The 17,288-nt window shown below is 37.9% G+C and overlaps 1 protein-coding gene across 1 annotated transcript in view; it reads left to right on the top strand.

Annotated features, from left to right (window-relative positions):
* Positions 1 to 17,288, top strand: part of LOC150084411 (uncharacterized) — a 646,726-nt gene that overhangs the window by 588,645 nt on the left and 40,793 nt on the right. Inside the window, exon 17 of the mRNA XM_090376219.1 lies at positions 247 to 530. Within this exon, the coding sequence (XP_090232345.1) occupies positions 247 to 530 (284 nt within the window). The remainder of the gene's footprint in view (positions 1 to 246; positions 531 to 17,288) is intronic.

Here is a 17,288-nt window from a genome sequence, read left to right as displayed (position 1 = left end):
TCTTTGGGGCCAGTCTCTTCGAGAATGCTATAACTGGAGGTTACTGTGTATTTATTTTATTAAATAAAGTCAGTACTGGAAGTTTCTGATCAAACCTCATATGATATTAAAGAGGAAAAGATTGGTTAATAAGTACCATAACCATAATTATCTTTAAATTTATTAAAGTAGGTGGCATTGTCAGATTTATCCTTGATATTCTATATTATTTATGTAACCCACTATATATTTTTTTAACATTTTCAGCAGTAATTCTTATAATGAAACTGATTTTTATGTCCGAACTACTATTGCTGATCCAGAAAAATCCGGAAATGAGTTAACTAACTATGAAGTGTTTAGAATAGTCTTTCATCCTCATTCTTCAAAGTTTCGATCCAAGTTCCTCAGAGATTATGACTTGGCTTTGATACGATTGAAGAAAGCTCTATTATTTAATGAAAATGTAGATGCCATTTGTTTACCAGAAGAGGAGGTACAACCTGGAATTACTTGTTTTGCTAGTGGAATTGGAAGTCGCCATCCAAGAGGTAACACAACTTTATATTATTTTCTCATTTAGATTGTTGCATTGAATATTATTTCTTTATTGTTATTTCAAATTGTAATAGTAATTTGAGTGGCACTGCTAGAATGCAGCTGCTAAGAATGTATTGTAATGCTTTTATAGTTCTAAAATTTTTCAAATTATATTCTTCAGAAAGGGTAGAAAACCCTTACTATCTGATATAATTAGGTAATAGAATCTTAAATACAGTAAAGGTCTGCTATAACAACAGGTGATAAAATGCAAGTGGATTGTCATTATACTAATATTGTTAATTAAAAAATGCAGAAATTATGAATAAAGGAGAAGAAATTCAAAAGCTGTTATAATTGCTTCTTACTTCCTTCCAACCCCTTTATATATTTATTATATCCATCCCGTATACAATTAATAATCACTTTTGGTGTGTTAATACCTTGCATATGACATTACCCAGAGATTGGTTGTATCGATACTGATTAAATGTTATTGGTGCAATTTTAAATGGTTGAACTGCAGGTAATAAAGAGAACTTCATTGTATTTTGATCAACCATTGCTTCAAAAATTGCATGAAGCATATAAGAACATATCCAGGCACTGATATAGGCTCTGCCCATAATCCATTAATTGGTGAACTTAAAAGTGAAGCTGAAACTTATAAAAAAGAAAGAGGGTAAGCAACAGATTGACCTCCAAAAGTTAGAGAACAAAAAGATATTAAAAATAAGATTGAAGACACTTTGGAGAATGAACTGAATTATATCCTCCCAGAAGATATAAATGATATTATCATCATCATGAACTTGGTCTGGCTTAGGTCTTTTAAGACCAATTCCATTGTAGCTCTTGGAGGTGGTCTTGATCTCGCCATCGTTGTCTTGGTCGACCAACATCTCTCTTGCCTGTAGATTTGTAGTTAAAGGCTAATTTTGGGATCTGGTCTGGGTTCATTCTTTCTGTGTGGCTGATCCATTTTTCCTGATACCTTTTTATGCCATTTACTATGTTACCTACTTTTAATTTCTCATGGATATCTAAATTTCTTTGGTGGTCTAGTCCTGTAAAGCCTAATAATAGTCTTAAAAATCTCATTTGTGCTGCTTCTAGTTTGTGTGCATCTTTCTTATTTATGACCCAAGTCTCACAGCTGTAGAAGGGGGCTGGTTTTGAAGTGATGTTGTGCAGTCGTAATTTTGTTTCAGTTGTCATTTGTTTTCCAAAGTGGTGTTTAATCATTCCATTCATTTTATTATATTTTTGTAGTTTAGTGTGGATGTCTTTCCCTTCATTTGATATTAAATTTCCCAGATAGGTGAAGTCAGATATTTGTTCTATTATTTTATTATCAATAACAATTTTGACTCTGTGCATGTTTTTTCCACATAATCCCATTGATTTTGTTTTTGAGGTGGAGATTTTCATCTTGTACTTTTTACCTATTTTATTCAATTCATTTGCTGCTATCTGTAGTTCATCTTCGGATTTTGCAATTATAACTTGATTATCAGCATATAATATAGTTTCGATTTTATTCCAGTTGTTCAACTGTATTCCGTTGTTAATTGTTTGTTTCCATTCTTTAATAATTTTATTTATGTAGATATTAAATAAATTTGGTGATAGTCCACATTCTTGTTTGACTCCTTTATTGGTGTCAATTGGGTCTGATAGTGGGCCATTAGAATATTTTATACAGACGTTTGAGTTTTTATATAGGCTTTGCATTGCTTTCTGGAGTTGGGTTGGGATATTTTCTTCACTTAGAATCTGCCAAAGTTTTTCCTGGTTTACATTGTCATGTGCTTTTTCATAATCAATAAACAGCAGAAATGTTGGTAGATTGAATTCTCTTCTTTTCTCCAAAATTTGTTCTATTGCGCAAAATTTGTTCTAAAATGGCATCTATTGTGCTTCTCCCCTTTTCTGAACCCACATTGTTCTTCTTCTAAGAATTGTTCACTGTATTTATTAAGTTTATTCTTTAGTATATTAGAGTATAGCTTTGCAGCAGATCTCCATATATAAATGATATATGGAGATCAATTAAAGAGGCTGTGCTTAAAGTGGTAGATAATCATCTGAAAAGTTTTTTTTTTTTTTTTTTTTTTTGATTTGGTAGTTGTTGGCGCATCGGCTTCTGTGGCCATATTGCACCTCCCAAGGTTTTTGCAGTACTTTGATCCAAGCCCGAGGCGGGAATCGAACCCGCGACCTTTGGGTTGCCGGGCAGGTACTTTACCCACTCGGCTAGCCCGGTTGGCCCTCTGAAAAATGAACCTTTAAAAGCAAAACAGAAGTGAATAACAAGTGATATACTGGAGCTAATGGAAAAGAGAAAACAGAACAAAAACAACCCAGCAAAATACAAAAAAAAAAATAAGAACGGAAATCAGGAAGAAAATAAAGAAGCAAAGGAAAACTGAATGAGGTCCAAATGTGAAGAAATTGTGAAACTGGAATCCCTACTTGACCAATTCAACAAGCATAATATCTTGAAGGAGACATTAGGACTGCACTACAGAACTGGTAGTGGAATTCTAAAAAAAAGAAGAATGGATTAATTGCAGTTTCAGTTGAAGAAAGACTTGAATGTTGGCAAGAATATATCAAAGATTTGTTTGATCACAACAGAAATGAAAAGTTTGACAGGTGCAGAAAATGTGGCAGTACCGAGTATCATGGAGGAAAAAGTGATCTTAGTGATTAAATATGCTAAATCCAAAAAGACTAGTGTCCCTGATGAAATTCTAACAGAACTTTTAAAGATAATTAAGGTGGATGTGTTAGTTGATCTGCTCAAAATGGTTTATGACACTGGAGAAATTCCCAGAGAATGGTTGAGATCGGCATTTATACTCATTCCGAAATGCGCAAATGCAAATAGATGTTATCAATTTAGAACAATTAGTTTGATGACCCATGCATTGAAGATTCTTCTAAGGATTTGAATTGAAACACAATTGAATTTTAAAAAGATGAGGATATACTTAGTGATTCTCAATTTGGCTTCGGGCAAGGACAGGGTACTAGGGAAGCTTTGTCTGCAGCATGCACTGTAGTAGAAAGATGTCGAGATGTGAACCAAGAGGCATTCATCTGCTTCTTGGATTATGAGAAATCCTTTGATCATGTAAGACATGACAGATTGTTCAAAACTCTAGAGAAGATTGGAGCCGACCGGGCTAGCCAAGTGGGTAAAGTACCTGCCCGGCAACCCAAAGGTCGCGGGTTCGATTCCTGCCTCGGGCTTGGATCAAAGTACTGCAAAAACCTTGGGAGGTGCAATATGGCCAGAGAAGCCGATGCGCCAACAACTACCAAATCAAAAAAAAAGAAGGTTGGAATTGATGGCAAGGACATCAGAATTTGTATAGGGAACAATCAGCAAAAGTATGCATAGAGGGAGAAAAGTCGGAAAATATTGAAATTAAAAGAGGAAGTCGTCAAGGTTGTATTTTATTACCTATATTATTCAACATGTATGCTTAAGAAATTTTTAAAGAAGTTACAGAGGGATGTACAAAAGGGATAAAGATTAATGGCAATATGCTAAACATGATCAGGTATTCAGATGACACTATTTTGCTAGCCAGTTTGGAGCTTGATTTACAATCATTAGTGGATAGAGTAAATAGAACAAGTGAAGATTTTGGTCTGAAGTTAAACATCAAGAAAACAAAGTTCATGGTGATCAGTAAGAAAGAAATACGAACAAAAATTACAATTAATAATGAAGAAGAAATTGAAAGGGTTAAAAGTTATTGTTATCTGGACTGTATGCTGAGCGAGGACTGAGCCCATTCTATTGAGGTTCACTCAAGAATTGAACAAGCGCGTGCTGCCTTCCTTAAAATAAAGAATCTTCTATGTCTCAGTGATCTTATGCTTCCTTTAAGAACAAGAATACTGAGATGTTATTTTTTTTCTGTGCTCCTTTATGAAGCTGAGGCCTGGACACTGACAAAGAAAACCCAGAATAAGTTAAATGCTTTTGAGATGTGGTGCTACAGATGAATATTAAGAGTGTCATGGATTGATAAGAAAAAGAATGATGAGATCATGAGAATGAAGAAAAAGACAGAAATAACTAAGACCATTAAGGAGAGGAAACTAAAATATTTAGGACATATAAAGAGGAATGGCAAATATAAGATGTTGGAAATGATAATCCATTGCAAGATCAATGGAAAAAGAAGGAAATCTTGGTTGGCAAACCTCAGAGAGTGGTTTGATCAGAGTAATGAGGGTTTGCTTAAGGCTTCTACCTCATGTATGTCCATTTCAAAGATGACAGCCAACCTCTGAAAGAGACGGCACATTTAAGAAGTGGGTTCATGTCAGCCTCAGCCCATGGGTCTGTGGAACACCACTGATCTTCAATTACCATACCAGGTGCTTGTTGCCTCAGCTTGCTAGTTAGGGCCCTGAAAAAAGAAAAAATCTTACATTTTGGTTGGAAAGGAGTGCAGGGAGATAGTGTAAATGATGGAGTTTAGGTTACGATAAAGAAGGTGAATGATAGAAACTTCTACACCAGGAATTCAGAAGTTAAAGGGGATAGAGGGGGCACCCCTCTACCCCCTTTGATGCAGTACTCAAGGTGTAGCCTGACCATTGCCTTATACAAGGAGACAATCCATCCCCTTATCCAGTGGTGTGCTGTGAGTATTTTAACAATGGGCTCGCAGTTTTGCTGCCTTTTTGATGTGAAACATCCTTGGAGATTCCTTCCGCAGATGACGTCATCCGCGGCAGGCTTCCACCAGAGGCGTTTCCCACTAGTAGTGTGATTAGAACGTGTGACACATTTTTCGTGACCAGTATGATTTCTCGAGTTGGTCTGGTCATCATGCCCCGCCCCTCTTTACGATGATACCTGGATACGATAGTATCTCGAGTTCTAACTTTTTAGAAATTTTTAATAGTATAACATCACAATCATACTTCCTGAAGTATGACTGCAACAATACAAATATTTGTCAACAATTTATTTTTTCGTCTCGCATTTTCGTAAGAATCAATTGTTAGGTGCCCCGAACAGCTGCATATGTCGTTTCAACTACAAGGTACTTCAGTCGACGTTTCAACTACAAGGTACTTCAATCGATGCTGTTTTCTAGATATTTAGATACGTTGCAACCGCAGGTACACATCAGTTACTTTAGTTATCATAAATCTATTCTATCTTGTCATCGAGAAATTATAAAAATTTGCAAATGTTCAATAAAATATTTACAATACAAAAGCTCTATTTCGTAATCAATATCCAAATCAAAATACCTAAAAGAAACACGAAGGAGTCACATAAAACCATCTAATGCACGTGCTTGGTACACGCGCCACTTTTTTATTCGTCTCTTTTTTTTTTAAACAACTAGGGAAATATAATGGATACATTTTTTTTTTCATGATAAAATTTTAATATTGCGAATAAAATATAACACGAAATATTTCCCATATCACAGAACATTCTACAATATAAAAACAAATATTATATAAAAAACAAACTCTTCTAGAAAAGGTACACAATAATCACAGATTACATAAAAAAATTATTATACAAACATTTAAGAAAAAATTATTCTAAAAATTGCCATATACAATTTACTTCTTGATTAATATTTGTTGTCGATCTTTTGCTTCGCTGAATAGCTGAGCCAAGATTACAGAGGAATGAGTGATTTGATATAACGATCCAGATCAAATTGAAGCAGTGGTTTTCCATTTAGATGCATGGTCAACATAATCTGCAATGTGTTTAATTGTCAACATTATTCATTCATTTATACAATATTATTCATTACGCTGAAAGCACTGCTAATCGCAATGGTTTCAAAGATATTTCTGGCTTTTATAATTGAAGAGGGGAATTTCACTCGATTTTAAAGTTGTTATTATTATTAGCTATATGGTGCAAGGAAGCCCGAGGCTTATGCTGCACCAGCGAAAAAAAAAAAAAAAAAAAAATCACAAGTTACCTTTTACCTCTCTCTCTCTCTCTCTCTCTCTCTCTCTCTCTCTCTCTCTCTCTCTCTGAGAGAGAGAGAGAGAGAGAGAGAGAGAGAGAGAGAGAGAGAGAGAGAGAGAGAGAGAGAGAGAGGGAGTCAAAAGTAGAAGGAATCACCAAAGAGAAGAATGATGATATCCAGCTCAGGACCCTGAGTGTGCCAAGCGCATAGTCACCAGATGTGAGCCCCTGGGGCTAAACTGTCTTTGACAAAATCTCTAAAATCATTAATTTTTATTTCATATTTTATCAGAAAACTTAAATTTATTTGTTTTTCACCGTCTTGCCATGGAGACAAAAGTTCTTTCATGTTCCATGATTTCAGGTAGCATATGTTTAAAATTACTCTGTTGCATTAATAACTTATCCTTAATAACGTGTCACGAGGTAATTTTTTAAATGTGTTCTTACTTTACATTCCTTCAAATTCTTTCAACTTCAACATGCTCTCAATTTTAGCTTCATAATTTCCTTTAGAATTTTTCAAATTAGTGATAGCATTGATAGTTAGAATAATTAATTTATCTGCTTTTACCATAGTGATTCTGTAAAGCTTCTTAAAAGTAAGAGAGCTCTTGCAGGATGTCGATCATTAGTGCTAAATCATTAAGAAATTCCAGATTGAAAAGTCGGTTTAATAATTCAGAATATTTAATTAACTTTCTGATTCAAAATGTTTGCTCAAAGCAGGATAATTCCTCCAACCCTCAATTGCTGTTCTTAAGCTACAAGCAGCCCATTGTGGCCAGAAAACACAACTGATCTTTATGGTTTCCACATCAAGTTCTTTAGCAATCATCCTTAACTCTCACTGGTTTTTTGGAGATTGGTGATACAGTTTTTTTTTTTTTTTTAATTATTGTCTGTATGCCATTATATTTTAGAACATTTTCTTCACGGTGAAAATTTGGAAGCCTCGACATGGTTTCCAAATCTGCTAACATTTCATCTTTGGAAAGTTTACTTAATATCTTAGTTGCCTCATCCCCACCCAACGTTGCTACTGTCACTAGTTCTTTGAAACAGTGCAAAATATCAGAATCACTCAGATATTCAGCTACTGTGACCATGTAAACATAGACAGAGACATATATTCAAACGCGTAGATCACTCACTTCTCCAAAACACATATGACTTCTTGTCGGAGTAAAGGGGAACCACAACACAGGTTGACCAGAAGCTATTATCGTGTTGGGAATCTTCTTAATCCTCTGACTGGCTATTGAATGCATATAAACTAGCGCGACTTCTCGAAATGTGGCTGCATAGGTTTTACGGATATCATTAACGTTGTGGGACGGTAATCCCATTCACCCTTATTCGCACTTTGTAATTAGTTTAAACGTTTCCATATTTAGCCATATTTAAAGCCATATTAAAAGCCATATTTAGCCGCTTATTGAATATTTTTTACATCAAATTATTTTTTGTAAGTAGCTTATAGAACTAGTAAGGATCGTTAGTTTATTCTGAATTGAGACAGCAAAATTTGAAAGTTAATTAATACTTAAGTGTCCATAGATTACTGTTCGTAACTTCCCGCCTTTGTCTTTGTCATACGATCGTTATATATCGAACCCAGATAGCGTTAGTATAGTATAGGTTATAATATTTTCAGTGATCGGTAAACTCTATTAAACTTGTTGAACTTTGTTGGCATTTAAATTGTACTTTTAACTAAATACATATACTGACTTAGATTACAAACATAACATAATTAATTAATACATAACTGATACGGAAGTTATATAAAGGGAACTCGGAGATAATTAATACTTGACACTAAAAAATATATATCCTGTTATAACGGTGTTGGGAGATAAGTGTTAGGGTTATAAACTGAAATTGAAATTTTATTTAAATTAAAAGAAATCATGACTCAGACCAGAGCAGCAAAACAAAAGGCTCAAGCTAATGGAAGTGCTGTGGCTCAGAGGAGAACTGAGGGGGGGACAGTTGCCTTCTGAATCACAGCCTTCTAAAATGCACAGCTTGCATGATGTTTGTGGAGCATACAGGTACGGGACATGATATTGCCATGGGGGATGTCTTTGTGTGTGCGCGATGCAAGGAGTGTATCGAAATCAGGCAACAACTCAGCGTTCTTATGGGCCTATATGAGAGCTTGAAGGACAGGGTGGATGCCCTCGAAGGAACTAAATTGAGGGGCCCATCAAGCTCTCAGCTGCCCACATCAACGCCAGAGCTTGCACTTGGTCATCGCGCAACACAGCGGCAACCCCCAAGGCAGAATGCGCTGGTCCCGAAGGAACTAGTAGTTGTTGGTGACTCTATTGTCAGGGCAACGGGGAACATGCTTTGTAAAAAGGATAGGTGGAACAGGACCAGGGTATGTCTGCCAGGGGCAAAGGTTGATGACATTGTAGAGCAGATATCATCTTTTAAGGGCACAAAAGGTGATATAGTTGTACACATTGGCACTAATGATATCAAGAGTAGGAGACCAGCAGAATTGCTTAACAAGTACAGGTCACTCACTGTTGAAAAAAAGCCGTGAAATAGGGTTGAATTTGAAAGTGTCTGCAATTCTGCCCAGACACGATAGGAGGGAGTATATGATGAGAGCCTTGTCGATCAATTCGGCCCTGGAGGGATTGCGCAAGTCTCAAGGGGTAGAATTTTTTTCAGCCTGGACTGTACTTGTTAACAGGAGAGATTGCTTCTACAGGGATGGGATACACTTAAATAGAAAGGGTGCAAGAATTTTTGCTGATGCTGTCGAGGCAGTTTAGGTGGGTTGGAAAACTGCTAGCTTGGGGGGGAGACAAATACGAATAGATTAACAGTAGCCACTGGCAGAGGTGAAAGAGATTCTTGCACTGCTTCTATTGGAATGAGCAGAAGCCTGAAAAACAAGATGCAGGATATTTCAGAGACTGCTGGGAGTCATTGCGGTACAAGTAAACACATGGGTTGTGTTAGGGTAGCTAAGAATAGGAACAGGTGCATGTATACTCGCGTGTACACCAATGCTAGGAGTTTGGTAAATAAATTTGATGAATTTGAGGTATTGCTCAAAACATCAAAGGCAGATATTGTTGGGATATCAGAGACGTGGTGTCACACAGATATAAGGGATGCAGAACTGGAATTTGGGGAGTACAACGTCTACAGAAAGGATAGACAGGACAGGAAGGGGAGAGGGGTTATGCTATTAGTTAAGAAACACATAAAAACCAAGGAAGTGATGCCAGTCGACATCGCTGGACAGTGCAGTGTTGAGTAAGTTTGGTGTGACATAAGCATTGGGAGATCAAAATTGAGAGTGGGAGTGTGCTATAGGCCTAATGACTCTGATGAATATAATAAGAAACTGTACAGGGAAATAGAGTGGGCTAGTAAATCAGAGAGTCTTATAATGGAAGATTTTAATTTCCCAGATATTGACTGGAATTTGGGGGCTGGTCACTCACACACTAGCAAGGCTTTTGTGGATTTATTGGATGATTGTTTTCTACATCAGCATGTTCAGGAGGCAACTAGAGGGAGGAATACTCTTGATTTGATTATCAGCAGTGATTCTACATGCATTAAGAATCTGCAGATAAATGAACCACTAGGTGGCAGTGATCACAGTGTGCTGAAGTGCGATTTACTCAAAGAGGTAACTACCATTAGGGGTAAAGGGAAGGGTTATTGCTTTTGTAAAGGTGACTACGATGGTCTGAGACAGTATTTAAATTCTATACAGTGGGACCAACTGATGACGTTACCAACAGCAAATTCAAAATGGGAAGCATTCAAAGAACTTATCTTGGAAGCTACTAGGCTTTACATACCAACTAAGAAATATTGTTCAGGGTTTAGGCCTAAATGGATGTCAGATGAACTAATGAGGCATATGGCAGAGAAGAAAAATGCATGGGATACTTACAAATTAACACATGACACAGACGTCTATGATAGATACAAGTTGATCTGTAACCAAGTTACAAAGGAGGTTAGGCAGGCGAAGGCAGATTATGAGAAATCTTTGTCAAGGGATGCAAAGAAAAACAGCAAAGAGTTCTTTACTTATGTAAACTCTAGAAGGAAAGGGATTCAGATTGGTCCACTTGATATCGATGGGTCAACTGTTGATGATCCTGATCAGGTAGCTAACAAACTAAATGAATATTTTGCATCGACATTCACACATGAGGAGTTATTTAGCGAGGGGAAAGCCAGAGGTGTATTCAACTCTAGCAGTAAGCTAGAGAATTTTGTAATAACTGAGAGTAAAGTGTAGGAGAAATTGTTGAAGATAAACACAAGAAAGGCACCCGGGGTGGATGGGATCATCTATCCAGTTATATTAAAGGAGGCAGCAGAGGAAGTAAGCAAACCCTTAGCCATAATTATGAGAGCTTCCTTGGACTCAGGGGAGGTACCCACAGACTGGAGATGTGTAAATGTGACCCCAATTCACAAAGGAGGATCAAAGGCTGACACAAGTAATTATAGACCTGTGAGTTTAACTTCTGTTCCAGGAAAATTAATGGAAGCACTAGTTAAAGAAGCACTGCAGGATCATTTAGACAAGACTTCTGTTATAGCTCGGACACAGCATGGTTTTGTTAAGGGGAAGTCTTGCCTGACCAGTTTGATTGGATACTATGATGCAGTCACAAAGGAACTGGATGCAGGGAATAATTTTGATATTATATACTTGGATCTTAGAAAGGCTTTTGATACTGTGGCACATGGAAGACTGCTGCACAGAATTAAGCAGTGTGACATTGGAGGCAAATTGCTGCTGTGGATAAAGGGGTGGCTGATAGGGAGAAGACAGAGAGTGGTAATCAATGGACACTGCTCATCGTGGACTAATGTTATTAGTGGAGTCCCTCAGGGCTCAGTGTTGGGTCCACTATTGTTTTCTGTATTCATAAATGATATTGATGATGGTATATCAAGCTTAATGTCGAAGTTTGCAGACAACACAAAGGTAGGCGGGGTTGTCAAGGACGCTACTGACACTATGCTGCTGCAACAGGATCTGGAAAAGTTGAGCAGATGGGCTGAGAGGTGGCAAATGAAGTTTAACATTGACAAATGTAAAGTACTACATAGGAAACGGCAACCCCAGAGCAACGTATCAACTCTGTGGTACTACACTGACAGTGGTAGAGAATGAAAAGGACCTGGGGGTGGTTGTGCAGGCAGATATGAAGTTCTCTGAGCAGTGCAGACGGGCTGCAAGAGTAGCTCATGGTGTATTGCCAATGATATATAGGAATTTTTCTAGCAGGGATAAGGAGGTGATTATTCCCTTGTATAAGGCAATGGTCAGGCCACACCTAGAGTACTGTATACAGGTTTGGAGGCCTCATTTCAAGAAGGATGTAGAGCTGCTGGAACGAGTACAGAGAAGGGCAACGAGATTAGTGAATGGAACAAAGGGGTGCTCTTACGAAGAAAGGCTTAAGTTTGCAAATTACAGTGTCTGGAGACTAGGCACCAGCGAGGTGATCTGATAGAGGTGTATAAAGCCTTGTATGGTTTGAGCATGCTCAATGCTGATGGGATTCTTCCTCTCACTCAGAATAATCACCTGAGAGGGCATAAATTCAAATTGAGGAAAGACAGATGTAGGATAGACATGCGGAAATTTGCCTTTAGCCAGCGGGTGGTTGGTTGGTTGGTGGAACAGACTTCCATCCCTTGTTGTGGAAGTTGATAGCCTAAATAAGTTTAAGGCTCAGCTGGACAGGTATTTTGAACGAACAGAGGGGTGAAGTGGAAGTGGTTTTTTTTTTTTTTTTTTTTTTGGCTGATGCTGCATAAGTGCTTTCTTGCATCAAATGCCTCTACTAATGCTAATGCTAATGTTTCCATAGAAACCAAGGGTAATTCAAAAAAATTTCCTATGAAGAAGTTCGTTAAACAGGAGTCCGACTGTAAGTAACTCAAAAATGAAGCAATTTTAAAATCCATAACTGGTCAATTATGTCATTAAAATGCTGGGGATGGGCCCCCCTCTCACCCCACCATAGATCCAGCTCTAGATACTCAATAATTAAATTCAGGATTTCATTTGTAAAATAAATAATCGTCTCAACAATGGACTCGCAAATTTTCAAAATAAAATAACAATTTGCTCATGCGAGCCCACTATAGCTCAACACTGCCCTTATCCCTGCTAGCAAAATTCCTGTATATCATTGACAAAACAACATGAGCTACTCTTGCAGCCTGTCTGTACTGCTCAGAAAACTTCATATCTGATTGCACAATTACCCCTAGGTCCTTTTGATTTTCCACTATGTTGATACGTTACTCTGGGGTTACTGCTACCCATATGCAGTATTTTTCATTTGTCAATGTTAAACTTCAGTTGCCACCTCTCAGCCCATTTGCTCAACTTTTCCAGATCCTGTTGCAGTGGTGTACTGTCATTAACATCCCTACCAACTTTTATATCATCTGCAAACTTTAGACATTAACACACATATAATCATTGATAACCATTCTGTCTTCTCCCACTCAACCATATTTTTATCTGTTGTAGCAACTTGCCCTTAATGACATACTGCTCCAATTTGTGCAGCAGTCTTCCATGTGTAACAGTATCAAAAGCTTTCCTAAAATCCAAGTATATGATATCAAAATTATTTTTTGCATCCATTTCCTTTGTGACCGCATCATAGGTATCCAATCAAATTTGTCAGACAAGACTTTCCCTTAACAAACCCATGCTGTGTCTGAACTATATCTGCAATCTTGTTTAGATGATCCTGCATTGCTTTCTTAACCAGTGACTCCATTATTTTTCCTGGAACAGAAGTTAGACTAACAGATCTGAAATTACCAATGTCACCCTTTGATCCCCCTTTGTGAATTGGTGACTGATTTGCATATCTCCAGTCCATGGGGACCTCTCCTGAGTCCAAGGAAACTTTCATAATTTTGGATAAGGGTTTTCTTACATCCTTTGCTGCTTCCTTTGATATAACTGGATAGATCCCATCCACCCAGATGCCTTTCTTATGTTCAATTTCAACAAATTCTGCCCCACTTTGCTCTCAGTTATTACAAATTCAATTTAGCTCCCTGCCAGAGTTTGATAAGCTTCTGGCCTGCACTTCCCTACAAACCTCATGTGTGAATGTAGATGCAAAATACTCGTTCAGTTTGTTAGCTACATCAGCAGGTTCGTCAAGAATCTAACCGTCGATACCAAGTGGACCAATCTGATTCATTTCCTTCCCTTCCTTCTAGAGTTTATATAAGTAAAGAAGTCTTGCCTGTTTTTCTTTGTATTGTTTGCCAAAGATTCCTTGTAATCTGCCTTTGCTTGCCTAATGTCCTTTGTGACTTGATTGCAGACTATCTTATATTTACCATAGGCATCTGTGTCTCCTGATAATTTATATGTGTCCCATGCACTTTTATTTTCTGCAAGAGTCTCATTAGGTCATCTGGCCTCCATTTAATCCTAAACCTTGAACAGTATTTCTTAGTTGGTATGAAAAGCCTAGTAACGTCCAAGGTTAATTCCTTGAATGCTTCCCATTCAGAATTTGCTGTTCATAACAGCAAACCTGTGGGACAGGTGGGACCAACATCATCAGTTGGTCCCACCGTATAGAATTTAAATACTGTCTCAGACTACCATAGTTGCCTTTACAAAAGCAAAAACCCTTCCCTTTACCCCTGATGGTGTTACATCTTTAAGTAAATCCCACTTCAGCACACTGTGATCACTGCCACCTAGCAGTTCCTTTATCTACAGATTCTTAATGCGTGAAGAATCACTGCTGATAATCAGATCAAGAGTATTACTCCCTCTGATTCCCTCTTGAACAGGCTGCTGAAGAAAACAGTCATCCAGTAAATCCACAAAAGTCTTGCTAGTGTGTTAGTGACCAAACCACAAATTTCAGTCAATATCTCGGAAATTAAAATCCCCCATTATAAGACACTCTGATTTACTGGCCCACTCTATTTCCCTGTACAGTTGTTCATTGTACTCATCAGAGTCATTAAGCCTATGACACACTCCTACTCTCAACTTGGTTTTCCCAGTGCTTATGTTACACCAAAGTGACTCAACACTGCACTGTCTACCCATTTCAACTGGGTTGCACTTCCTTAGACTTTTTGTTTCTTAACTAACAGCATCACCCTACTCCTCTTGTATCCTTTATGTACTCTCCAAATTCCAATTCTGCATTCTTTATCTTTGTGTGACACCATGTCGCTGATATCCCAACAACATCAGCCTTTGATATCTTCACCATCACCTCAAATTCATCAAATTTATTTACTATACTCCTAGCATTGGTGTATACATACATCTATTCTTATTCTTAGTTACCCTAATACAACCCATGTATTTACTTGTTCCATGATGACTCCCATTTCCTAGTTATGATATTCCTCATATTCTCTACATACATTTAATTGTACTATGTATAAATATAGTGCAAACGCATCAGAAATACATAGCTATATCTGAATAAATCAGATTATTAGTAAAACAGCATAGTTTTAAGTTATATCTCATATTGTGAATACCTTCACAACGAGTTGCCATGATATTGCACTACTTCGAATAAGTAACGCTTCACTTAAGGAGACGACTAATGTTACTTATTCTCAGATGGATACCACCACCCAGACGGCACCGTTTCAGGGCTATTTATGTATGTATGTGAATATCTACTCGAATATCCACTTGTCCCTATTAGACTTAGAAAAGCAAAAAGTAGAGGAAAGTTATAGTAGGAGTGGAAGAGGAAAAGAAACGGTGTAGAAGAATGAAAGGGACAATAACTCCTTCAACTCACACGACTCAAAAACTCCTTGAATAGGCAACGCTTCCCCAGTGGAGAAGGCTGTTGTTACCTATTCTCGGAAACTCCGGACATCATCAGGCTCCCCCTGGCGGCACCGTTTCAGGGCTATTTGGCCCTTCTTCGGTGGGTGGGTAGGTACCCGAGTGATGCAATGATGGCAAAACAGTTATGAAGTATAACTCCACAATATGAGAGATGCCTGATGGTGTATCATGTATTTAAACTCAAGCATTTAGGGCATAAGCCTCAAGCTATGGGGGAGTCTGACTATGTATAAATATAGTGCAAACGCATCAGAAATACATAGCTATATCTGAATAAATCAGATTATTAGTAAAACGGCATCGTTTTAAGTTATATCTCATATTGTGAATACCTTCACAACGAGTTGCCATGATATTGCACTACTTCGAATAAGTAACGCTTCACCTAAGGAGAAGACTAATGTTACTTATTCTCAGATGGATACCACCACCCAGACGGCACCGTTTCAGGGCTATTTATGTATGTATGTGAATATCTACTCGAATATCCACTTGTCCCTATTAGACTTAGAAACGCAAAAAGGTAGAGGGAAAGTTATAGTAGGAGTGGAAGAGGAAAAGAAACGGTGTAGAAGAATGAAAGGGACAATAACTCCTTCAACTCACACCACTCAAAAACTCATAAACTCCTCTAATAGGCAACGCTTCCCCAGTGGAGAAGGCTGTTGTTACCTATTCTTGGAAACTCCGGACATCATCAGGCGCCCCCTGGTGCCGTTTCAGGGCTATTTGGCCCTTCTTCGGCGGGTGGGTAGGTACCCGAGTGATGCAATGATGGCAAAACAGTTATGAAGTATAACTCCACAATATGAGAGATGCCTGATGGTGTATCATGTATTTAGACTCAAGCGTTTAGGGCATAAGCCTCAAGCTATGGGGGAGTCTAGACTATGTATAAATATAGTCTAGACTATATTTATACATAGTCTAGAAGGGCCAAATAGCCCTGAAACGGTGCCGTCTGCGTGGTGGTATCCATCTGAGAATAAGTAACATTAGTCTTCTCCTTAGGTGAAGCGTTACTTATTCGAAGTAGTGCAATATCATGGCAACTCGTTGTGAAGGTATTCACAATATGAGATATAACTTAAAACGATGCCGTTTTACTAATAATCTGATTTATTCAGATATAGCTATGTATTTCTGATGCGTTTGCACTATATTTATGCATAGTCTAGACTCCCCCATAGCTTGAGGCTTATGCCCTAAATGCTTGAGTTTAAATACATGATACACCATCAGGCATCTCTCATATTGTGGAGTTATACTTCATAACTGTTTTGCCATCATTGCATCACTCGGGTACCTACCCACCCACCGAAGAAGGGCCAAATAGCCCTGAAACGGTGCCGCCAGGGGGAGCCTGATGATGTCCGGAGTTTCCGAGAATAGGTAGCAACAGCCTTCTCCACTGGGGAAGCGTTGCCTATTCAAGGAGTTTATGAGTTTTTGAGTCGTGTGAGTTGAAGGAGTTATTGTCCCTTTCATTCTTCTACACCGTTTCTTTTCCTCTTCCACTCCTACTATAACTTTCCTCTACTTTTTGCTTTTCTAAGTCTAATAGGGACAAGTGGATATTCGAGTAGATATTCACATACATACATAAATAGCCCTGAAACGGTGCCGTCTGGGTGGTGGTATCCATCTGAGAATAAGTAACATTAGTCGTCTTCTTAAGTGAAGCGTTACTTATTCGAAGTAGTGCAATATCATGGCAACTCGTTGTGAAGGTATTCACAATATGAGATATAACTTAAAACGACCGTTTTACTAATAATCTGATTTATTCAGATATAGCTATGTATTTCTGATGCGTTCGCACTATATTTATACATAGTCTAGACTCCCCCATAGCTTGAGGCTTATGCCCTAAATGCTTGAGTCTGAATTTAATTGTACTTCAATTTG

The sequence above is a fragment of the Mastigoproctus giganteus genome, chromosome 6, assembly GCF_048544385.1.
Source record: "Mastigoproctus giganteus isolate SK-2022 chromosome 6, ASM4854438v1, whole genome shotgun sequence".
Taxonomy (NCBI): domain Eukaryota; kingdom Metazoa; phylum Arthropoda; class Arachnida; order Uropygi; family Thelyphonidae; genus Mastigoproctus; species Mastigoproctus giganteus.
This window is presented reverse-complemented; position numbering and strand designations above follow the sequence as displayed.